The sequence below is a fragment of the Eleutherodactylus coqui genome, chromosome 6, assembly GCF_035609145.1.
Source record: "Eleutherodactylus coqui strain aEleCoq1 chromosome 6, aEleCoq1.hap1, whole genome shotgun sequence".
Lineage (NCBI taxonomy): Eukaryota > Metazoa > Chordata > Amphibia > Anura > Eleutherodactylidae > Eleutherodactylus > Eleutherodactylus coqui.
Window position 1 is genome coordinate 116,793,231 of NC_089842.1, and position 24,848 is coordinate 116,818,078.

General features: G+C 44.7%; 2 protein-coding genes across 3 annotated transcripts in view; one reads left to right on the plus strand and one right to left on the minus strand.

Annotated features, from left to right (window-relative positions):
• Positions 1-2,854: 2,854 nt before the first annotated feature.
• TARDBP (TAR DNA binding protein) lies at positions 2,855-15,856 on the plus strand. 2 transcript variants are annotated; one of them, XM_066607438.1, is made up of 6 exons: positions 2,855-2,925; positions 6,967-7,216; positions 9,357-9,520; positions 10,605-10,745; positions 11,944-12,114; positions 14,160-15,856. In XM_066607438.1, exons 2-6 carry the CDS (start codon positions 6,976-6,978, stop codon positions 14,688-14,690), a joined length of 1,248 nt encoding a protein of 415 aa, XP_066463535.1. In that variant the 5' UTR covers positions 2,855-2,925; positions 6,967-6,975; the 3' UTR covers positions 14,691-15,856. The 2 variants fall into 2 exon arrangements, with proteins under 2 accessions (XP_066463535.1, XP_066463534.1); XM_066607437.1 differs by having other exon boundaries at positions 2,859-2,984.
• A 6,142-nt stretch (positions 15,857-21,998) lies between these two features.
• The window catches only part of MASP2 (MBL associated serine protease 2), a 45,585-nt gene continuing 42,735 nt past the window's right edge, over positions 21,999-24,848 (minus strand). The window contains exons 10-11 of the mRNA XM_066607439.1: positions 24,530-24,607; positions 21,999-22,930 (exon numbers count right to left, since the gene is read on the minus strand). Coding sequence (XP_066463536.1) covers positions 22,155-22,930; positions 24,530-24,607 — 854 coding nt within the window. The 3' untranslated portion in view covers positions 21,999-22,154. The remainder of the gene's footprint in view (positions 22,931-24,529; positions 24,608-24,848) is intronic.

The window sequence follows — 24,848 nt, forward strand, 5'->3', positions numbered from 1 at the left end:
CACGCTCCTGCCTGCAGGTGCTGGGGTTGGGTCCCGCGGCGATAATTCTCGCCGTCGGATCCGACCCGCCAGTCTGCAGGCGGCCTTATAGTTCCCAAGGAAATGTTTTACAACCATACAAAACAGCGACCGCGCACGCGCCCTCAATATTGTCCACTGAATCTTGAAAACGCTGGTCTTTCATGAGTTCCCGGATGTGGTCCATCGAATTTACCTACTTTTAGATTCTCCACACTCATTGCAGGAAATGTTCTACATTTGTAGCTGAAACACATTTCATTTCTCTTCAATGTATTTACACGTTGTTTCATCAACCCAAGTGTGATGTGCAGCAGTGGTGATATGTACCATATGTACTAACTAGCTGATATACCCGGCCTCCCCTGAGTTTATTTGACACAGGTGTTTACGTGTTGTTTGCACAAAAAATGTTATGAAGTCAAGGTTACTTTGACTCTAGCGGTATAATACATAACAACCAATCACAGCACAGCTTTCATATTACCTCATCAGTATAATATATAACAACCAATCACAGTGCAGCTTTCATGTTACGTCAGCGGTATAATATATAACAACCAATCACATCACAGCTTTCATGTTGCCTCAGCAGTATACTATATAACAACCAATCACATAACAGCTTTCATGTTTGTACGACAAATTTCATGTTTGTATGACATCGGGAAGTTAGAGAATTAGATTAGTTACATTACACAGGGGCGTCAATCCTTTTGCACTTTGCATTGAATTTTCGAGTTGTGAGCCCTTTACTTTTCCTATTTAGGACCTAAAGAATGAACATCCCAAATTTCATGTTTGTACAACATCGAGAAGTTAGAGAATTAGTGGTGAGTCAGTCAGTGTTGGCTTTCACAATTAGGGCTTATTCACATGTCCGTATATCTGCCTGGTTTTCACGCTTGGCCGATATACGGTGTCCCTTTCTGCAGGAGTAGGAGGTGGGCTGGGCCCAGTGTACTGAGCTCCCACCCCCTCTCCGCCCCTTGTCACTGTTTGCAATGGGAGGGTGGGACGGGGGCAGAGCTAAGTCCTGCCCTTCCCCATTGCAAATAGTGGCGAGGGGCGGAGAGGGGGCGGCAGCTCAGTGCACTGGGCCCGCCCCGCCTCCTCCCCCTGCAGAGAGGGACAGCGTATATTGGCCAAACGTGAAAACCTGGCCGATATACGGACGTGTTAATAAGCCCTTATATATATATAGATAGTAAGCAAATGCTGTCGGGAAAATAAAGTAACTAACAAAAATAGATAATGACATCAGGAGTATCTCAAAAACTAGAGCTCCTAGGATGAAATGGATAGTATTTTCGGAATCGGTGGCACAAACATATACAGAATAAGGTCTGAAATTCCAGGCACCGTGAAGAATACATTTTTTCGTTTCCCAGTGTAATCGTTCAATCTGACATGAGCCAACAACCGAATGTTGGACAAGAATTGCGCACTTTCCACAGGACTAAAATCATGGTTGTCTCGTTCGCTGGTCGTTCTGTTTAAGCACTTAATGTTCTGTGTTTCACATGGGAATGCGAACAGTGAGCGAGAAATAAACGATCCTCAATGGTGAATCTGCCTGTGTAATGTCACCAGCTTGTTCATTACGCTGTACCAATATCACATAAGTGGCCATGTTGTCACTCAAACTAATTGCATATATTACACATGCAAGAAATATTGCAGCATGGTCTATCTTGGTGCGTATTATGTGTGCATACATGCCAAGGTAGTACATGGCGATGGGCAGCCCGTACGCAATGTCTGTGTGCTGTGTATACTAGCTGCATCCCACGCACGCCTATCTCACAGCACACACACTGCAAGATCCACTCGTGTGAGCCTGGCCTAAAATAGTTTCTGTAAATGGCCAGACATGCTATAAAATAATCCGTTCATACCTCTCTTCTCCCCCGGGAAAGCAGTGGATCGGCTCTAGAGACGATCCAACTGTTAGCACTGGCAGGAAGTCAGATGACTACTGCAGCCAATCAGTGGCGCAGCATCCCATTCCTGACTCCTGCCATCATGGCACCCAGAACGTTCAGCACTGATGCCAGGAGAATGAGAGGTGGCACTGTGGTCTCTGATTGGCTGCTGCAGTCACCTGACTTAGGCCCTGTGCCGACAGCAGCAGCCGTTCCACTGCTTCCAGGGGGAGAAGAGATGTATCAATTATTTTATTTTGTATCATACGCAGACATTTAAAGTAATGTTACGCTCAGACAACCCCTCTAAGCTTCACACCTTCCCTCACATCCCCTCAGGTAGCATCCACAGGTTTTACGCAGGCTGTAGACAGTGGCTGGCAATTGTCCATACCAACCAATCAGATCACTGCTTTCATTTTCCCAAATAGCCTCTGAAGAATGAGAGCTGCAATCTGATTGGTTACTATGGATAATGGCTCTTCTCTTGTACTAGCTGTAATAAATTCCCCCCAAGCACACTATCTTACGAGCTGCTTCTGTTCCTCTCTGTACATATAAACACAACGCCGCGGCTCCCTCACTACAGGCCTATCTATCCTTTGTCTGTTTATAAAGAACAGCCGCACACGCTGCTGTCCCATTGCGCATGCGCAGCGATTGGCGGCGAAATCGGACGCCACCATGTTTCAAGATTTAGGGGAGAATAGAATAGATGGCCTCCCACTCACCCGCTTGTAAAAGCCTCATTCTCAAACTGAGCGCTATATACCGAGGTTATTGAATTAGTTTGTCCAGAATAATATCCTGTACGTCGTAAAAGTAGAAAAATCGACCCAGAATGACTCGTTCTAGGTTCGTCACCCCCCTCTTTACGGCAATGGTAGTGCGCAGAATTAGATAAGCGGTTGAGCAGAAGACGTAGGCGCCATTTTGTGAAGGAGCTCGTGAGGTGTGAGGAGTTCGGAAGAGACGAGTACTGGTGGGTTTGGTTCGGTTTCCGCCACAAGGGAGCCTAATTTTAGTTCAGAACTGGAGCAAGTGAGTATCCCGCTGCCGGCGGGTGAGGGTACGAGGAGGCCTCATGGCCTGCAGTGGGCGCCGGGCCTGCTCCGCCGCCGGGTGAGAGTACGAGGAGGCCTCATGGCCTGCAGTGGGTACCGGGCCTGCTCCAGCGGCGGGTGAGGGTACGAGGAGGCCTCACGGCCTGCAGTGGGTGCCGGGCCTGCTCCGCCGCCGGGTGAGGGGTACGAGGAGGCCTCACGGCCTGCAGTGGGTGCCGGGCCTGCTCCAGCGGCGGGCGAGGGTACGAGGAGGCCTCACGGCCTGCAGTGGGTGCCGGGCCTGCTCCGCCGCCGGGCGAGGGTACGAGGAGGCCTCGCAGCCTGCAGTGGGTGGCGGGCCTGCTCCAGCGGCGGGTGAGGGTACGAGGAGGCCTCACGGCCTGCAGTGGGTGACGGGCCTGCTCCGCCGCCGGGTGAGGGTACGAGGAGGCCTCATGGCCTGCAGTGGGTGCCGGGCCTGCTCCGCCGCCGGGTGAGGGTACGAGGAGGCCTCAGGTGATCCCCCCCCCCCCCCCCCCCGTTATCTGCGGTCTCTTTAAATATCCAATTACTTTAAAACACACTTAAAGAGCAGCTTCTGTTTTTCCTTCTAGGGACCCCCATCTGCCCGCCGCTCTGTGCCAATATGTGGGTGATCCTCGCTGCCGCATGCCAAAATGTCAGCTACTTCAATGTATAGGGAGAAGTTTTGCAACTTTCCAATAGTTTAACTTGTAGCTTGGTGTGGACCCGCGGAGGGCGGCCATTTGTGCCTGTGTCTGGCCCACGTCCTGCTCTGGCTACTCTTTTACATTTTAGTTCCTGCTTTTGCTGTGCGCTGTTGCGTATAAATGCACCTATATGATGTAGTTGCGTACGTCCTGCGCTTGGAGAACAATGGGCTCTATCGCACTTAAGCAGGCGAATGGAATTTCATGACGTTTTGCTGCTGTGAGAATTACGGCAACTAAACTACTAAGTTAAATGACTTCGTGTTGACCAGCAGTTTCCTCGTGCTCTATTACTGCGCTAAAGATAAGAGGGGCAGGACCGCTATTACTGTGTTCTTGCCATGTGAAATTGAAATAGTTAAAAGGTTATGCTAATACACTCCAAAGTGGTGAGTGGATTTGCACATGCACTCATCTGTTTAAGCCCTAATATACGGTAGTACAGAAGATGCTGCGCTTTCTTTAACGCTCGTCTTTTACACTCGCTAACTGTGTTTCATTGTGTAACAGTGAAAGCCAGTGTGTGAATTGCTGTGACGTACCGCTAATATGCACTTCCAATCTGCTCGTGTGAGCCTGGCTTAAAGGGGTTCTCACGGCAAACCTCAAAATTTTACCCTACCCCATTCCCCCTGTCACCCCATCCCCCCCCCGGCATAAAATAGCAAAGTAAAGCTGTTTTTAAGCCGCTTGCTATTTACTGATCCGACGAAATAAGGACTTTAAAAAATCTTCTCCCAAGATGGCCGCTGGCCCTTTCCCATGGTGCACCATGGGCTCTGCGTTCCATTGCCGATTCCAGCCTCCTGATTGGTTGGAATCGGCACATGATGGGGCGGAGCTACGTGATGTGTAGAAGGGGGCGGAGCCAGAACGCCGCTCGTGCCTGGACCGAGCAGAAAGGGAGAAGACCGCACAGCGCAAGCGCGTCTAAAAAAGCAAGAAGACATCAGAATTAGACGGATCCATGGCGATGGGGACGCTAGCAACGGAGCAGGTAAGTGAATAACTTCTGTATGGCCAATATTTAATGCACGATGTACATTACAAAGTGCATTAATATGGCCATACAGAAGTGTATAACCCCACTTGCTGCCGTGAGACAACCCCTTTAAACGCCCCAGATCCTCCTCTTCAGTCCCTGACTGGTACTGCCCCCTGCTGGCCTTGGTGTGCCTTCCTAGTGTGCAAATGCTGCCGCCAACCACTTGACTCCATGGTGGCCCTGCCGGCATGGCTGTGGTTTCCCCGCAGTGTGGTGAGTGTCTGCAGCAAGCACTCGCTGGATTGCTGGCAGCCTACAGGTCGGGCTGCTGTACATAGCAAAGATACCACAGTAAGGATTAGCTACAGAGTACCAAGAGCGCCCCCACCTGACTGAGGCAAATACTAGCTGCTGCCTGTCCTTGGGTGGCAGAGTCTCCTCTGGGACACATTAATTAGGCCGGACTCACACACATCTCGTAGCGTGTTGGCTGTAAGAGCTGCATGTGGCAAGTACACAATGACTTGCTGGGAGTTCTAGTGTTGTAACAATTAGAGACTTTTAAATACTCCTCCATGGTCACTGATGAAAGAGGTGCATAGTCTGCAAAACTGACTTCAGGTAGCTGTGTTCGCATTCTGCCATAGACTTCTAAAGGAGAGCACCCGCACCACACTGGCCTGGAGATGCTGGCAAAAGCTGGTTGTGAAGTAAATGTGTTGACTAGAAATGGCCTATCACTTTCTATATACAGGCCTATGAAGGAGCTGTATATACTGGTTCCCATGGTTACAGGCCACAAACAAGCTCTGTGCTCTCTGGTTCTTGCAGCTGTCCTATTGCACGCCATTCTCTTAAAAAGTCTACAAAGTAGAAGAGGCGGATGGGGTGTAATAGATGACTGGTATGAGGGTGCCTAGGGCGTGTTTGTGGTGTGTATTCATAGATCTGCATAGTAGCTGTATACGTAAAACGGCAAGGTTTGTAAATCCATTAATTTGCCTGAACAGAACCTGTCGCCAGGATCATATACTGCCTGCTCCCAGAACAGAGATGACTGTTTGGTCCACAGATATTCTGAAATACCTGTGTATAGGGAGAGGTGCTGTCAGCCTTCGTGGGCCTGGCACGTCTGACTCAGAGCTCCATTCCAGCTGAGCTTTGAGTCAAACTCTTAAGAAGTTTTCTGAAGCTCAACAGTGTTTCCGAATGTATTCTATGTGGGCTGAATAGTCATCTGTGCTGGGTGCAGCAGCATGATCCTGGTGGCAGGTAACGGAGTTCTGATACACCTGTGGCAGCAGGATGTGGTTAGGATGGGTTTTCAGCCTTTGAATCATGGACAGACCCTTATAGTCTACAGAAGTGCAGATCAGACAGCACACTAGTAGGTTTCGGTATGCTGACTGATGCAGTTCTCATGGCTTACCATTCTCGAAACTAGGCCAAATTCAAAGGACAGTATATTGGGAAATTGCTTTTTTTTATTTTTAAGTGATTAAACTTTACACCAAATTAGCTGACCCCTTTTACAGAGATGACACATGTGAAGAATTTGGCTATGTTGAAAGTGATCCATATTGGGATCCAATATCATTGGGTTGTTGCATTATCTGCACACGGTAATACCATCTTCCATATGTGGAGACTAGAATGTGGACCTCATTTAGCTGTATAATCTGTTGTATTAATTGGGTTTCATCCCTGGAGTAACAGGACTTAAGTCTCTGGCCCAATCAGAGTAGGTGAAAGTGGCCTTTGGCTGTATTCCCATGTTCCAGCTTTGTAAAGGCAAAGCCAAAAATGGATTTTATATGGAGGCTATGGATGAAGAAAGGCTGACTTCTTCTCTTTGAAGTAATTCTTCAATTATCAAAATGCATCCAAAAAGGTGAATCTCCAGTGTTACATCTTATGAAGTAGTGGTGTATTGTTAGGCTATACCATCCTCTATGATCGGTGGGGATCTGACCTATGAGACCCCCCACTGGTCCCTACAGTGACAAGGCATGATGCTGTTTTAGCGCTTTGGCCTCTTCACGGGTTTTTCTCTGCATGTCAACCCCTTGGCAGTGCAGGGAACTGCAATTGGGCTCCATAATGTCTAATTTGTCTGAATTTGGCTTTGGGTACTAATGTATGACATCTGTAGCACTTGTAGGCCTGCAGCAGGTTCTTTTGCACTCTAGAATTTTGCACATGTGATAAGTTGAGAAGTTAAAATGAAGACTGTATTGTTGGGTCTCTGACTTGTTGCTCTTTAGTTTGCAGCTATGGAAATGGAATATATCCGCGTGGCTGAGGATGAGAATGAGGAGCCAATGGAAATTCCATCTGAAGATGATGGCACCGTTCTTCTGTCCACTGTAACTGCTCAGTTTCCAGGAGCTTGTGGCCTCCGATACCGGAATCCAGTAAATCAGTGCATGCGTGGTGTTCGCCTAGTTGAAGGCATTCTCCACGCCCCAGAGAGTGGATGGGGAAATCTGGTCTATGTAGTCAACTACCCAAAAGGTGAGAAGTTTGTTTCCCAGTGTCTCCTGTAACAGATTTGTGTGGAACCATATTGAGCCAATACAGTAACTTCTATGGAAGTTTATAACTTCTATTAGTTTGTGCTTCGGCTGCAACAGAATGTAATGTGTATTTAAAGCCAGACTTGGGCTCTTATCTTGCTGCAGTTATAGCTTCACTGTTTCTCAGGGGTTCTGTCTTTAATGCCAAAAATGGCATTCAGATGGGACTACAGGCTTTAGGTTATTCTGCAGGAAAATCTGTTGTGGATTTACTCATCTGAACAGGTGAAACCTCACAGCATAAATGGACATGCTGCTGATATAGATCAGTTTATGCCTGAAAAATGTTAGATTATTCATGCAATTCTGCTGTGTGAACTGAACATGCATATGATCTCCACAAGGAGAAACCTTACACACAGCCACCCCCAAATAGCTTTTAGGGCTTTAGGCCCAATGTCCATGGACAGGAGATCCGCAAATCAATTTAAGCATTCAGATTTGTTTTGCGGACCTTTTTTGGTCCAGGAACAAATCATAGCTTGTTCTATTGTCCCTGTGTGATCTGCGGGGAAAGTTTCATTAAAGTCAATGGAAGCTGATCCCATGGGAAAGCAGATTTGAAGGGGGGGGGGGGGGGGGGAACTGGTACTGTGCATGTCCAGCATTAAGCCGTGAGGACCATGCGCAGTACAGCAACCCTGGAAGTGGAGGGATCCGCACGGATGCTGGGGAACTCTCACCTGGGAAAATGCAGGTAAATGGGGGTCACTGGCCATGGGCAGGGCTGGATTCCCTGCATGGGATCCGACATGCCTGTGGACATGAGGCCCTACACTTAGCTGAACAGAAGTCTACTGTACACTGATGAGGGTTAAGAGCCCTTGAAGATGGGTACTCTGGTTTTAGCTTGCGTCTCTAGTCATGTTGCAAGGTGTTTTAAAAGGTCAGATTTTGACTCGTATAGTAGCAACCTTCCAATAGCTGGTACTGTGAAGGAATTATTCAATCACTGATGTACTAGCTGCCCCACACTGCTCAATAAATTCTTTACTACAGATTCTCCACTTTAAAGATTCTGTCTACCTTTAAACTTTGAATGATAGGGGTTAGTATGTTACAGATTTCTGCAGGAAGTTTAAGGGGCTTAACCGCACAGTCTTTAGCTCAATCTGTTTCACATATGCAGTTCTGAAGTGTCTGCTGGCCTGACTGCAGATCTCTGGAACCAAACTCTGAGCATCATAGTCTGGATCTGGAGACCTGCTGTTGGGCTGGGACACTTTGGAAAGTCCATACGTGTAACAGAGCTAAAGACATTGCAGTTAGCCCCTAACTTGGAGCTAAGCTCTGAGCCATGAAGGTGGGCTGTGCCAACTCCTCCCTGCCTGCATGATTCAGAATGACACCTCTATAACCTTTCGTGAATAGGGAGAGAGCTGTCATAAAGCATGCTGTGGGCAGGGAGAAGCTGATGCAGACTCTCAGACCTGGACTTCAGCTCTGCGTCAAACTTCATGAACCTGGTGACAGAATCTTTTATAGATTGTCTGACAGGTACTGTGTGGTTTTATTCTCTTCAGGGGCTGGTTTGAAAATAAAGGTACTGTAGTGTGCCTCACTGCTCTGGTTCCCTGGTCTCTGCTCATTTCTGGGTCATGTACTTAGATGGGCACCTGACTGCTTGGCCTGGGGGGGGGGAGGGGGACTGGAGCAGTGGGCATCACACAAGTGAGTATGCATTGGTTTATTTTAAAAGTGGCCCCTGTAGCTCAAAAAACATAGTACTGTACCTTAAAGGGCTTGCCAAGCAGGTAACTTAAAAAAAAAAAAACTTGCTTGACGACCTTTTTAAAGGTGTAATACCAGGTTTTGGTTAGGCAGGAGATTTCACATTAAAGTCCCATCTCTATGCAGTTTTTGTAATTGCCATACAAGTGAATATAAGTTACGGAAACATCAGTGTCGCCTGCTTGGCTGTTCCTGTACGCTCAGTTACTGCCTTGTACAGAGGAGTATTTTCATCTTGGCTAAGATGGGAATACATCTAGTTTCTTAAAGGACATTTGACCCACTCAAGACAACAAAATTTTTGTGTATATGCATAAATTTTAATTTTCATAATGAATGTATTGCAGACAACAAAAGGAAAATGGATGAAACTGATGCTTCTTCTGCTGTTAAAATCAAGAGAGCTGTAACTAAAACCTCTGATCTTATTGTGCTTGGCTTACCATGGAAAACAACAGAACAGGATCTGAAGGACTACTTCAGCACGTACGGAGAAGTCATCATGGTGCAGGTAATTAAATTGCCAAAGTTCATAGTGCCTACTGAAGAGCTTCAGTCTGATGCTAGAGACGTAACTTGAAGCTCCTGAGCACCAATGCAAAACCTGCAACAGGGCCCCCAACTCTAATGGCTTATTCATAGTACTGGGCTCCCTATATGGAGAAGAGGCCTTATCAGCCCCCCTAAGGTTCCTGGGCCCAGGTGCAGCCGCATCCCCTATAGCAGTGATAGCGAACCTTTTAGTGACAGTGCCCAAACTGCAACCCAAAACCCACTTTATCACAAAGTGCTGACATGTCAGAGGGTAGGGCTTATGACATAGGATTTTACCCCTGTTCTTAAAAGGACAGGGCCGCTTCAAAATAGACAGCGTACAGATTTTAACTACTTTCTAGATCTGGAAATACTGCAGAATGTCCTCAGCGAGGAAATTTCTGCATCCAAAAGGCAGTCAAAATCTGCACCCTGTCTATTTTGAAATAGCCCTGCCATCTCACAGCAGCCCCTGGGGGGTAATGGTGCCACAACTCCCACACTCACAGTTGTGGTGCGCTCTCCTCCTGTGCCTCTGCCACCACAGCTCCCAGGGTCGGCACTGTCCTCTGTCCTGGCGCTCCCAGCCTCGCCACTGTCCTGTATGCCAGGGCCGATGAGCAGAGCCTGCCCAACCTGTGCCGCCGCCACTCTGCCTTGCCGCAGTCCTCCACCCCAGCCAATCAGAAGCTGGGGGTGTGAATCAGTTGACTGACTGGTGCATTATGTCGCCAACCTTTACTTCTGGTGGAAACCTAGTACACCAGTGCCAAATAAGTTTAATATGCGTACCCGTGACAAAGATGTCGGGAGAAGTAACCCGGCTGCACACTGACATCAGTGTGCGCCTGGATCAGCGCTGCTAGCACCGCAGCTGGGTGAATGCAGTTGGGGGAGCCGCTGCCCCTGCCAGTTTTCACAAGTGGTGAGCGGCAAATGGCAGCATGTGCTGGCTGGGAGGGCTCTGCACGCTGCCTCTGGCATGTGTGCCATAGGTTCGCCACCACTGCCCTATAGTCTGTGTCTGAAGCTAATTGCAATTTTACACTTTCTTTTTGCAGGTTAAAAAAGATGCCAAAACTGGCCATTCTAAAGGCTTTGGCTTTGTAAGATTTACAGACTATGAAACACAAGTGAAAGTGATGTCACAGCGTCACATGATCGATGGAAGATGGTGTGATTGTAAACTGCCTAATTCCAAGGTAGCTATGTCCATATTGGTCTTCTGACATGGCACTAACACAAATGTGTAATTTTTATGTTAATGTAAACCCTCAAGGATATAAATTACTGTGGTTTTCTCAGGCCATGATTTAAAAAAATTCTAAAGTTTGTGTAATCAGAAAAGTGGATTAATAGCTGCTAAAATGGGAGTGAGCACTGGGATTTTGGAGGCTAATAGACCTAAATAGCTAAAAGTGTGAATAAGTAGTGATTATGGGTAGAAGTCGCACTACGGTTTCCACAAGTGTGTGTAAAACAAAAAAAATCTTCCCAGCAGTTGAGTATTTTTAGTCACTGAGTAATCAATTTTCAGTAACTGATTAATACATAGGCATACATGGTGTAAAATCTGTTTATGCAACAGACATTAGAACTTATGATGCTTATTTGATGATTTCTGTGTGTGGGGGGGGGGGGGGTGAACTATTGTACACTTTAACATAAGGCTCTGTCACACGACATGGCAAAATAAATGACTAACCTAAAAGTGCAAAGTAAAGCAAATGTCCCCACATGCTCTTCCCCTCAAGTTAGTCCATTGACATCTTTGGGAACACTTAAGTGTGTATGTATAATAGTTTTTCTCTATTCACTTTAGCTTTACTTCTCTAAATCTTAGTGTATAGACATTAGTCAATTCCCAATAGATCTGTGATAGCTTGCAACTTGATCTAAGGTTCGTGTTAAATGTTTGACGCCTGATGGTCTGCTTGCACCATGGGGTAATGAGAACTGCACACCCCCAAGTAAACAGAGTGGAGAGGTGTACATATGATCATCATTCCACTTGTGGTATATGGCGATGGCCAAACGGTGAACTCAACTATCTCCCTTAGTCCCATGGAAGTGAATGCAGTAGTGTACACACATGCACACCATCACCCCTTTGACTTGAAATATGCTGGTCTTGTAATCCATGGAGGTCCCAGCAGTCAACTCAGTAATATCATACATGTTTATCACTTCTATGTAGTGATACATTTTCGGTAGGATAACACTTTTTAAATATTTTCAATAGTTCTCTAAAAGCTCTATGCAATTTACAAAAACAATACAAGTTTCTCCCATTCACACCGCACCACCACATTGTCAATGCTATTAATCAAAACATTGGCATGACTTTCAAACTGCTTATTTAATATCCTAAACTTTGCACTCGTTGTGGCTTCTCTACAGCAAAGCCCAGATGAACCTATGCGCAGTCGTAAAGTGTTTGTTGGCCGGTGTACGGAGGATATGACAGCTGAGGAGCTTCGCCAGTTCTTTATACAATACGGAGAGGTTGTAGATGTGTTTATCCCGAAACCTTTTAGGGCATTTGCCTTTGTGACCTTTGCTGATGACCAGGTAAGAAACGGCTAAGCACAGTCAGTAAATATTCGTTGTGATCTTTGACATATTCTACATGATTAAATACTTCTGCATGAGATGGCTGCTTTATTTCAAAAAGCATGCCTATCTATAGATTGTCTAGGATCTCAGCTCTAATAAAGTGAATCCTCTAGACGGAATGTGCTGTTCCTGGAAGGAACAAACTTTTTTCTAATCTTGGATTAACCTGTAAGGGCTAATGTTCAGTTTTTTTGGCTTTTTTTTCCCACCGTGTATTGTGATATGCAGTGAAGTGAGGCAATGAAAATCAATGGACTTTTATTGTTTTAATCACACCAGCATGTGGACACTGCGTGTTGATTTCAAGTGTGTGTGGGGTGGTATGATTTATTCTACTACATAATATGTGCATACAGCCTCCATAGAACTCTATGGATGCGTGTGCTTGCACAACTCACTGCATAAGCTTTGCGTACGAAATGCTCGTTGCTGAGCAAAACGCTAAAGAAGTTAAAAAATGGGAAGGAGGAGTTTAGGGCAGCGCACAAAACAAACTTATGAGCATGGCTGCTTTAACATGCATTGTCTAATATCAAAGGGTGAACCTACGGTAGAACATCCTCTTCCTTCTAGGCTCTTCCACCATTGGAAGAGGGACAGGAAATGTACTGTGGAGCAGCCACTCTAAACTATTTTTGAATGCCATGGTTAGCAAAGTATACAGAAAAGTACTGACCTGTGCCAGTTGGAGGGGTGTTTCCAGGGGGTTGGGGAATTCTGATACCGCTATATAGGCTTATTTCCAGCCTGCGTTTGTTTCCATATGCACATGAAAAAAACAGTTACATATGTAGGCTTTGATATGCAGTGTTTTACACATACCCCTGTGGACATGAGCCCTTAAATCCATAGTGAAAACTGGAATGGCACATGTATCCGATTCTTTCACATGGACCACTGGATCATGTGAATAGCCTAACTGGCTATAATCCGTCTGTAGGCTTACCATTAAATACACTGATGGCACAAAACTCAACTGTGCACTACAGCCATCTGAGTAGGATATTGTGCTTAAATCACCTCAAAACGTAGAAGTACTTTAAAGGGCTTTTTCCTGCCCTGAACCATTGATGGTGTGTGCCCACCACTCGATTCCTTCTGATCAGCTGGTTTGATGTGACAGCTATGCTTCTACAAGCATTGCTGTCATGTCAGGCCATACCAGGCACAGCATTATACATTGCACAGTGGCTGTTCTGGTAGTGCTGCTCAATACCATTTACTTGGATGGAGCTGCGCTGCTCTCAGGCCAGGTGACCAATTAACATGATGTGAGGGGCCTGAGAAGAGGCTGGAGCGCTCATCTGAGTGCCGTGGTATTTTTAACTCATCTGAACAGTGGGAATCCTGAGTTGTGGACCCCTGCCAATCAAGCTTTGACCCATCTTGGGGATGGATAATCAAGTGTCCTGCTTATGACTTTGCCATAATTCCAATTTTTGTCAAGGGTAAGCAAGCAGACAGCTAGGCATTACTTTTTCCTATTGGCTATGCAGCTTTAATGGAATTAAAGGTGGTGTCCAACCAAAATAAGTTTTCTATCCAAAGGATAGGAAATAACTTGCTGATCATTGTGGGTCCAAATACTGGGACCTCACCATACTGGAGAACACCTGATTGAAGCAGCCATGAACAATTGGAGTGGTGGTTGCACATGCATGTTTCTACACCTTTCACTCAAGTGGAGCCACTAGACACTGGGTGCTTGAACTTGACTATTTCTGGTGCCCACATTGAAGTTAATTGAGCAGCAGTGCATATGCAGCTGCCACTCTTTTCACTTCGGATGGGTGTTCTCAGGATTGCTGGGGGGTCTACCTGCTTGGACTCCCACTAGTTCTTCCCCCATTCTATGGATGGGGTGGGGAAAGCTTAATTTGGTGGAACTTCTTTAAAATGGTCAATGACTCCTTATTGAATGGTTACGTAATACCAGTGAATTTCCTGTCCCCTGTTCAGGCTTTGGTGTTAATACTGTATATCTGGGTTTGTTTTTCTAGGTTGCCCAGTCTTTGTGTGGAGAAGATCTCATTATCAAAGGAGTCAGTGTTCATGTATCTACAGCAGAGCCTAAACACAATAATAACAATAGGAGTCCTTTGGAGAGGGGTGGCAGATTCCCAGGACCCAACTTTGGAAATCAGGGGTACCCTAATAACAGGCCAAACAGTAGTGGACTTGGTAACAGCCAACCTAATAACATGGGGGGTGGAGGTGGGGGTGGAATGAACTTCGGGGCATTTAGCATTAACCCTGCTATGATGGCTGCTGCTCAGGCAGCTTTACAGAGTAGCTGGGGTATGATGGGCATGCTTGCTAGTCAGCAGAATCAACCTGGTCCACAGGGTAACAATCAGGGCCAAGGTAATCAGCCAAGAGACCAGCCACAGAGTTTTGGCTCAGCTAGCAACTCCTATGGCTCTAACTCAGGGGCTATAGGCTGGGGTTCTCCTAATGCTGGCTCTGGTACTGGATTCAATGGGGGCTTTAGCTCAAGCATGGAATCAAAGTCCTCTGGTTGGGGTATGTAGATAGTATGGCTTTTGGGGGAGATAGTGGGGGGGGGGGTGGAAGGTGGTATATCAACATTTCCTAATTTTATGGTAAGTACAATGTAAAATGCATTTACAGACATTTTTTCCCTAGAGGCTTTCTCCAAGTTTGCAGGTGGTTCAGTTGTATATCCTCTATGAAGGAAACCAGGTGTTGTGATCCCATGATTAGTTTATGAACCCCTAACTGCATGTTGAAGAAAACCACTTGCTTTTGTTTGGCATTGCCCAGTGACTAACTTTAAAACCATCATATTATCAATTGTTTCTTTTTCTTTGTTGTAAATGAAAATCACATCTTGTTTAGAACAGTCTTCCTTCCCCTATTGTGTTCACTGCTTCAAGTACTGATCTCTGCTCCGCACATTTGTCTCTCTGGAACCCGACACGCCGTTCTGTTTTATATGCTGCTCTGGAATCGCCATCATAATTGCTATCAAGAAATCTGCTGCACACGACGATTCTTAAGACGGTGGGTGATCCAATTTTTGTCCACTACTTTATTTCGTGGAAGTCATACCAGCGCTTTGAGAACGCACGGCTGTGAGATGGATCCAGAAGGCTGTTTGAACTGTGGGATTGGTGTTACCAAGGCATGAGAGGCTTGGGGTATGAGCGAGATCCAGAGAGCGTGCAGAAACCTGGTGGTGCATTATGGGATTTGGTTTTTTCTAAACGTTGGAGATGTGTCCCTATCCAGTGGCCATAGTGAGCGTGTGCAGAGAGCAGTGGGAGCAAGTAACGTACGAATGTTCCTTGCATTCAAAGGACTTGTTCATTTGGAAGACTGGGGCTTATTTTATTTTTTCCCTGCCTAAAGGCTATAACTGAAATACGTTTGTGTACAAAATAAATTTTCCCTCTCCTTGAAATGTCTACTGCTGTGAATGCTGTATGAGGTGTGCATTCTTTTCTGTTTTAATGACAATGTGAGTCCTTGTGAACTGCATATGATGCTGTTGGGGGTGGGTGGTGAACGCTCTGGAGTGAAATGGAAAATGCTCCTGTTCTTAGAGTGTTGGGACTGTTTCGGTTTGTAAGTAATAACAAGAATGCTGTTTGCTGCAGTTATGTGTTCTGTGTTTGGATGCTTTTTACAAGACTTGTGTCAATGTAGGATTATTAAATAAAGCCTTTAAACTAGGTGTTTTTTTGTTTCTTTTGCTCTCCTTATTGTAAACTCTTAAGGCATCATGCCCACAGCCAGGTCAGATTCTACCTGTGGAATCAGACCTGACTCCCCCCAGAGACCCCATACTCCTCTTCAGATCTGCAGCGAGAGTCCTTGCTGGTGTGCATGTGCAGTGCGGACCACTATGCACTGGGCAGTGACATTTCCTGTGATGCTTTCACAGTGCAGAGTATTGCAGGACAGACTGCTTCCATTGACTTCAATTGAAGCCATCTGCAATTTTCCATGATGACAACATGCTGCGAATCTTCCCATAAGCAGAAAATCAGTTGATTTACACTTTGGGAATGGGAGAATCTGTTACCATAGCTTGTCTATGGACAGCCTTTACTACAGGATTCACAGAAGGTGTCTGACTAAAGCTTGGCAGCAATTATCTGGCCGTAGGTATTTAGGTAATAAGAAACTACCCTTAGAAACTTTATATCTGCAGCTGGAGATACCGCATGCAGCATTTTTCTTTCACCTAAAAGCTGGTCAAAAAGCAAGCAGACCCCATTAAAATGAATGAGGTCTGGCTGACACGGGTAAGTTATGTCCAGAGACTGAACGAAAACTGCACAATGTCAGTGCAGTTAGACACAACGCTTATCGCTCAAAAGCCGTCTTTCAGTGAAAAGCGTTGTCTAAATCATCCTTTACTCATGTCTATACAATCATGATGAACACCAGCAACCGCATTATTCATCTTCCTTGGGAGGAATTATAGTGGTGCTGTGCAAGTCTGTAGCAATCATATCCTTGCAGCAGATCTCAAGTCTCCCCAGCAAGTATCCACTAGGGCATAGTTGAAGGATACCTATTTTCACATAGCGATACACCCTTGGTTTCAAAGATTCCTAGGGTTTTCAAGGAGATCAATCCTACACTTTCAATTTGATTCCTTCCATTCTGCATTTCCTCAGCTCCCAGTCTTCACCAAGTGATGGAGATGATTAATGAAAGATGAAGGGGAAAAAAGAGGGAGCAGGGCATCTACTCAAAAGTTCCAATGTTTTGGCTTGGGAATTTTATTTTCTTTCCTTCTATATACAAGAGTAAGATTGATCAATTCCTTATGAGCCTGGGAGGGTGCAGCCAGTCCACAACATCACACCCTCCCAGGAGGATGTGCAAATACATCGAATAAATGTTGGAAAAAGTGCTTGTATGCGCAATACCTTTTCTTAGAGACACAAGATGTATTTCTAAGCTTGACTCTTTGGTTTTTTTAATCAACATATTCCCCATTCTATGTACAGTGTGCCCCTAGCTAAAATACTCAGGAAGCACAACAGCCCCAAAACACATTCATTGTATGCTGGACTAATTCTTAATAAAACCTTATTTCCTACATTTATTCAAGGCGGGAGGTGGTGGTGTTGCTCAGAGGCCAGCAGCTAAATGTTTGTCTATATCACAACGATTTTCAAATTCTTGCGAGTTTGGAAATAATAAACAGTAATTTGTTATTAACATAAGCTTTATTATAAAGGCTTAGATGGCTAATAAACTTACAAAACTCAGATCTGAATACCACAAGACTAAAATTAAATTCATCAATTCAACATAGTCTCTTGCTAGGAAACTAAGAAAAATCAACAGGCTCATTTTTTTTCTAAAATGATGACAGCTATGATAAGACTGGGGATAAGTCTGCTAGGACCACTAAACTCTGTATTCCAGAGGGCTCAAGCCCATTCAAGATCCTTACAGCAAATGTTTGTGTGCTGCGGACAAAAAACAATCAAAATAACGAGTAAAAGAAAAAAAAAATTCTCTTTATTGGTGGAAGCGGATTCCAAATCTTAAGGGGTGAACTGGGTTAAAGAACCTCTCTTAAATCAGATGCGGGGGAGCAATCAGGCCCAGGTTCTGCAAGGAACTGGGTAAAGAGATCAGAAAGATATAATCAAACTATTGAGAATTAAGAGCAGTTTGTATAACATTTTGCCTGGAATACGATCTTCAAGCCTTCACAAAAATACTTTTGGACAACATTAACACAATTTCTTTTCTGAGGGACCAGATCCTCTTTTCTACAAGGTCTAAAAGAAACAAATATTTATGGGCAGAAGGTACAGGCAGATCCATATCAACAGCTCATTTAAAAAAAAGGGGGGGGGGAATATTGTAGCGGACTATCAGTCAAATACAGATGAGAATGGGTGTTAAACAAGGCATGTTTCAACATTTTGGAGTCTTCCCCAGCAAGATCTTTTTGGCTTGAAAAATACGCAAACTGCATAATTCTTTTTTCTACACTCCAGAGATCAGCCTTTAGAGATAAATGCTTTGTTTCAAAATTAGGACATAAAACTGCCTTGTGCTTTCCCACACCCTTTCCAGTCTTTTCCCAACTTCTCAGGAAGCTGTGCAGGAGTTCAGCAACTGTCATCCTGATAGTTCCCTACTGGAAGGGAAAAGAAGTTGCTTTCTGCTACTGAACCTGTTTGCGGCGGAGGATCCGTTCTTTCCTCCAGTAGCAAATTTGCTACACCAGGATCCAATTCTTTGAAAAAGCCAAAAATACCTGAAGGTCTGCAAAGCAGACACGGTCGCCATAGGCACGATCGCCATAAGGCAGGCACAATCGCCACCGGCACAATCGCCGTAGGGCAGGCGCAATGGCCTTAAGCCCTGAGGATATGTAGTCAGCCAGACAATAATGTGTGGAGGAGCAACTTGTTCCTGGCAAGCTAATATGCAGTCACCCACTCAACCCAGCCCAGAATGGGGAGGAGTGACTGCATATACTAAAAGCCTGCACATGTGAACGATACCAGGCGATCGTGCCTATGGCGACCGTGTCTGCTTTGCAGACCTTCAGGTATTTTTGGCTTTTTCAGTGAATGTGTTTGTTTTTTTCTTTTTCCTCACCTCTGTGATTTTAGGATCCAATTCTTTACCCAAATATGGAGAAATTGAGATTATGAACTTGGATCCTGAAAGCAAATCCTAAAGGATAAGGGGTTTTGTGATAGACTTATAACAACAGGCTACATTCAAAGGTAGGAATAGCTCTCTATGATGCTGAGTTCAGGATAGGGTTGGGACATCGACACAAAAATATCGATAGTCGATACTATTGGTTATTGTAAAATATCGGTGGAAAACTTGATATATCGACTTTTTTTTTTTAATGCTGTATAAAAATAAAACAGGTGTAGGGTTTATAAAGCAACACAATCAACAAAAAAAATTATAGTTTTCTTTTTAAACTTTGAACTGTTGAATTTATTAACCTACAACTATTAATATCATGACAATATATTAATTAAAGTTACAAATGGAAAAAAAATACAGATGAAACATAATTAAAATTAGGTATATAAAAAGATGTTTTTTTTTTTCTTGTTTTTATAACATTGGCCCCAATAATTGTTATCTAATGAGCCAAGAAATATGAATTTGCTCGCATGCTCTCCCTTCAAAATGCTCCTTCGAGCAGACCTAGTGTCACCAGTTTGACCGGGAGTGCAGAAAGATGATGGGAGGTAAACACACTGAAAGAAGGTCCTGCCAGCTACAAGGAAGTCAGAAGATGGACTGATGGGATGTGAGCATGGTCTCTGTGTGTGTGTTTGTGGGGCTGTGCGCCATGCATTTTTTTAAAGTTGCTACCAACGGTCTCCATGGCAACTTGTAAACAATGCAGGGCCTGATAACACGAACGCAGTGCTCCGAACGCAATTGTAATTGCGTTAGATGATTCTCCTATCTTTTCTATGGGCACTGCGTTCGCATTAGACGCTGAACACGACATGTTGCGTCTCCTTTTCTGGACGCGACCTTCATGCGTTCAGAGCAGTCCTCCATCTGCATGTGGAATGGCTTTAATTTAAAAAGTATTGCCCACAGCCATTGCGTTAGACCCAAGCGTTCAGAGCCTGCGTCTAACATGATGAACAAACGCATATGGAGAAGGGGGCTAAGACCCCACTTTTTCTGAGAGTCGTATTGCCTGCAGCAAACCTTATTGGTGACGGAGTCACCTCACACTTTCCAGAACTTTCTAGAACTTGTTTACAAGTTCATTAGTGCCTCGAGCAAAACTACATGCTGTACCAACACAAAGGAAAGGGAAGAGTCTAAAGAAAGAAAATATGGTCACAAGACACATTTCTTCTTTACAAAAATCGATATTACATTGCCTTACACTATCAATGTTACCGATATATCGGACATAATATCGATGAAAAGTATTGCCAAAGCATTAGCGATATATCGGTTTTCGATGTCCCAACCTTAGTTCAGGATATCCACAGTCAAGCCGGGTCACTCACCTGTACTACTGTCATAAAAGTGCCCTTGTGTGAAGCCAGCTTTACGGTTCAAGCAATAGGGTAGATTTATCACAGTAACAAAAAAAGGGGAGACCTCAAAAGGAAATGTAAAGTGTTAGAGCAACAATATCAAGCTACCTAATTGGGCAAATAAATGTAGCCCTTAAAGCACATCCCTGATTGTTTACCCAATAAGGACCAAGCGCTGTAAATTTATGGTGCTTGATCCTGGGTTTTAATCGTAAAAAAAAAAATATGGCACAGGATTAAAGTTTCTACCTTCTCGCTTGCAAGCTACATAGCGCTCATTGAGCACTATGTAGAGTATAGAGAAAGTGGAAATTTTTTCACAGTATTTGACCTGGTGATCACGTGATGGAACTTCATGCCATGGTCTTAGCAGACCCAGACCAGCTCTGCCACTAACTATTGGCACTACAAGGAATGTGTTCCACTGTAAATGGGGCTCCAGTGGATGCCCCAGTCACAATGGAAAAGTGTGAAATAAAAAGACAATGTGAATGACCCTCAGAGGTCTTATATGACATCATGCAGGGACATAGATGTTTAAAAAATAGTTACAAAAATAAATGTAAAAAAAATTACAGAAAATAAAAAGAAATGTATATATAATATTAGGTATGTAAAAAGAAAACGACCCAACGCCAACCTAAACCGTATATAACAAAACAGTATACACGCTACCCATACACAATGGGCTCTAACACATAATACGCTGCAAAATAGAGCACGCTGTCACATAATACGCAATGCATGCACCCAATTGTGAGTGAAACAGCCTAAGTCATTGTATTTGTCCGCGAATTACCGCGTATCATACTTGTTGAATACGCAATTCAAATACGCTCGTGTGAGCCTGCTTTTAGTTTGTGTAGGCTAACATTATACCACATATTTGGTGGCTTAGTTAATACCAGTTGGCACATTTAAGCCAGGACAATTTTTCAGACACACTAAAAAGTGCTTAAAACACATCATAAATGTGGTTTAAAGCTAATTCTAGGCATGCTACACATTTACCAACGTGCAGCAAGCTCTATCCGCTGCAGACTTTCATCCCAGGTATCATTCACTCCAAGGCCTCATTCAGCTAAGCGTGGTCTTTTTTGTGTGCCTCGCTTATGCGGTAAACGCATGAATGGGCAAAGTTTGCGCATGACACTTTGACCGTTCACTGCAGCAGCGTTCAGTGATTAGGGGACAAAAGAATCCCCTGCCACAGCTGTGGTAGATGACCCCGATGCTATCCCATTGCTTTGAATGCATCCAGTTGCTTTAACAGCAATGGGAGGAAGGCAATCCCAACAGGAGGTGGGGTGGGGGGCCTAGAAATATAAGCCCTACCCCGAAAATCATCCCTAGCTGTAGAAAAAAAAAAGTTAGTCTTCTGTATTCTGGTGTATGGGGATTTTTCAATCCCCGCCTTCAGAAAGCGCTGCCTTTCATTGGCTGAGCGCTGTGACCAATCAGAGGCAGCGCTCAGCTGTCATTCAATGGCATTCAGTGATGAGGGGACTCCCCGCGAGGATTAACGGAACCGTCCGGGAGTCCCCTCTTCCCCGTGGGGACTAAGAGGTTAACAGCAGGACATTTAAAAGGTGCTTCTGGCCAGAAGCACCTTTTAAATGCCCTGCTGTAAGCAGCAGGGAAGCTATTCCCTGCGCAGAAGTTTCCATTAACTCCTGCTCCCATAGGAGTCAATGGAAACTCCTGCAAAACGCACCTATGTCCTATCTTTTTTTAGGTGTGCGCTGTTTTGCGCTTCAAATTCCGCGCATATGAACGCTTCTATAGGAACCCATTGGTTCTTCTAGAAGCGTGAATAATGCGTGCACACAACACACGCTCGTCTGAATGAGGCCTAATGCTGTATTTGCACCAAAATCCACAACAGTCATGTAAATTTAATTGCAGGTTTTCTAGTTTTGGAAAAATGACTCTAAATTCATCTTGTTTGTTTTATTACTAGTCAGTGTTTGTCATGATTGTGTTTTGAATCCAGTCAAGATAGTTGCTTACTTTAGTATAAACACCATATAGTTCTTTATCGCCACACTGCTCTCCCCCCCAAGATACAATCCCCCCAATAAACCATTTATTGGTGTTTGTGTCTCTAAACACCAGTGCTCCTCCACTGTCCCCTTCACAAGAATCCTTCCCCCCATCATCTTTACCAGCACAGAACATGTTGTCAGTGACTACATCCTTATTTCCATTCTTTAACAACTTCTTGTAGGCAGTATTACATTTGACTGGATCAACTATATCCACCTGGACATAACGCAGCTTTTTTGCCTCTTTGGATCTCTCGGTTTTACCCCATCCAGACACTTCCCCAGTGTTGTAACCATTGCCTGTGGGACTGATCTGGAACTGTTCTGCATTGGTTGGAAGACAGATTCCCAGGATGTGGTCACTCATAGGGACTTTATCTTGCAATTTAATCAGCGCAATATCGTTATTGAAGGTCTCTTCTTCGTAGGCTGGATGAACAAAAATGGATTTGGGAACTGCTTTATAAGAACTGGCATCGTCTTGGCTGATAAATCCCATTTTTACAAGTAGCATATTTTTATCGTGGATGACATGAGCAGCAGTTATAATCCATTTGTCATTAAGAAGTGCGCCACCTCCTTTATTGGTGTCTGTTTGGAGGAAAACTTGCCATGGAAAATCGCCCAGCTTAGCTGTTTGCCCTCCAATTATTCTTTTATAGGGCCGTGATTTTTTCTTGCCGCATACTGAAGTAGAAAAACAAGATGCATCATGAGTGCACAATGTGTACAGCGCTGTACATTATAGCTTTATATTACAAACCTCAAAGGAAAGGATTGTCCTAGGATGCATCATTTAATTTATTGAGGAAAATGCCAATAGCCTTAGGCTGGATTCACACGAACGTATATCGGTTCGGTTTTCACGCTGAGCCGATATACGTCGTCCTCATCTGCAGGGGGGAGGATGGAAGAGCCAGGAGCAGGAACTGAGCTCCCGCACCCTCTCTGCCTCCTCTCCACCCCCTCTCCGCCCCTCTGCACTATTTGCAATGGGGAGAGGCGGGACAGGGGCGGGGCTAATTCTCGGAACTTAGTCTCGCCCCCGTCCCGCCTCCTTTCATTGCAAATAGTGCAGAGGGGCGGAGAGGAGGCAGAGAGGGGGCGGGAGCTCAGCTCCTGCTCCTAGCTCTTCCATCCCGCCCCCCTGCAGATGAGGACACCGTATATCAGCTCGGCGTGAAAACCGAGCCAATATACGTTCGTGTGAATGCACCCTTATCAAAATAGAACAGGGCAAAACTGAATATGCAGATGTGTCAGACAACTTTATTACAGTTCCTGCAGCAGGTGTAATGTGGTGACCTCCATGTGTATTTTGGTTAGGAATTCTCCACTATTATTGACATGTTTGTACTTTTGATCTCCTGCTTACTTTTACTTTGGCGATGGAAAGATGTAGTTAACACCTAAACTGGTATATTAGTCGAGGTAACCGTATGATGCTCTAGAAGTCTCGTGCTGATCTTTTTCTAAATAGAAGCACCTGTGAGCAAGGGTTTTGGTGCATTGCATGGTTGATTCAGCCTGTGTCTCCATGACAGATTTAAGATTGAGCAGGAGATCGTACGTGTAAGGGACACTTTAAGGTAGCGGTATGCTGCCCTTGGGATATACAGTACATGGTGGGTATTACAGGCACCAAATCGACCCTAAAGTGCCATATGAAATGGAGAAAGCTGTCACATGTGCATTGGATTCCCTCCTCATAGTGATTCCTCTCCGCCAGCCAGCAGCACTAAGAGATGACCGACTAACATGCATCTGGCATGCTTTTTTGGGGGTACCCAGTTTGGCGCTTTGGTTACACTGGCATCATAGCTTCTATTTTTGGCTTGCAACACAACTGTGGTTTTGTGTGAACGTTATATATAACGTAACATACTTGAGCTGATCTAAATCTGACCATAGACATATTTTATCAATGGCTCTCATTATCAATCCTGTGTATGATACCAACCTTATTGTACCTTGACGTCTCCAGCCAGGTGACATATTGCTAGGACCTATGAGATAAGCAGCTGGCTAGACACCTCTGGTGCCACCTATGTCCCTTCATCCAGAAAAATAAGCGTTATGGGGGGAGTTAGAGAAGACGGCTTTCAGTTATGGCAGGCAGCTATAGGAAACTCTGTACCCCCTGCCTGGTAGATACATTATAATATTATCGATAGATATACTATCATAGATCATACACCTATCAGATATTGAGAAATATTAGATTGCAGAATGTCAGTAGGCCAATCATAGATGTGGCTGCTGGTTACTTGGTTGCTCTTCACATACCAGGTGTGCAGGTTGGGAGAGTTGTATTCCCAGTAATGATGTCTTCCCAGTGTCCTCCTTCTCCACACCGATACCGCGCTGTGAAGTAATTATACAAAATTTTAGCTTGGTTTCTTATTTGCTTAGAAATCACCAATTCATCATAAGTAGCAAAAAAATGTTACAGAAAGTTCTATATACTGTACAACAGACTTCCTCTCATTGATAAACAGGGCTCCTGTGGTGACTACATTTGATGCTCGCATGTTTTGCACACGTAATAAGCGACGGACTCCTGCGTCGCTGCTCACACATATTGCGTGATATACTCACGCAATAA

Coding starts and splice junctions, on each gene's coding strand:
- TARDBP (XM_066607438.1), top strand. CDS start 6,976: ATGGAAATGGAATATATCCGCGTGGCTGAGGATGAGAATGAGGAGCCA. Junction 7,217..9,356: donor TGTAGTCAACTACCCAAAAG/GTGAGAAGTTTG, acceptor AATGTATTGCAG/ACAACAAAAGGAAAATGGAT. Junction 10,746..11,943: donor GTAAACTGCCTAATTCCAAG/GTAGCTATGTCC, acceptor GCTTCTCTACAG/CAAAGCCCAGATGAACCTAT.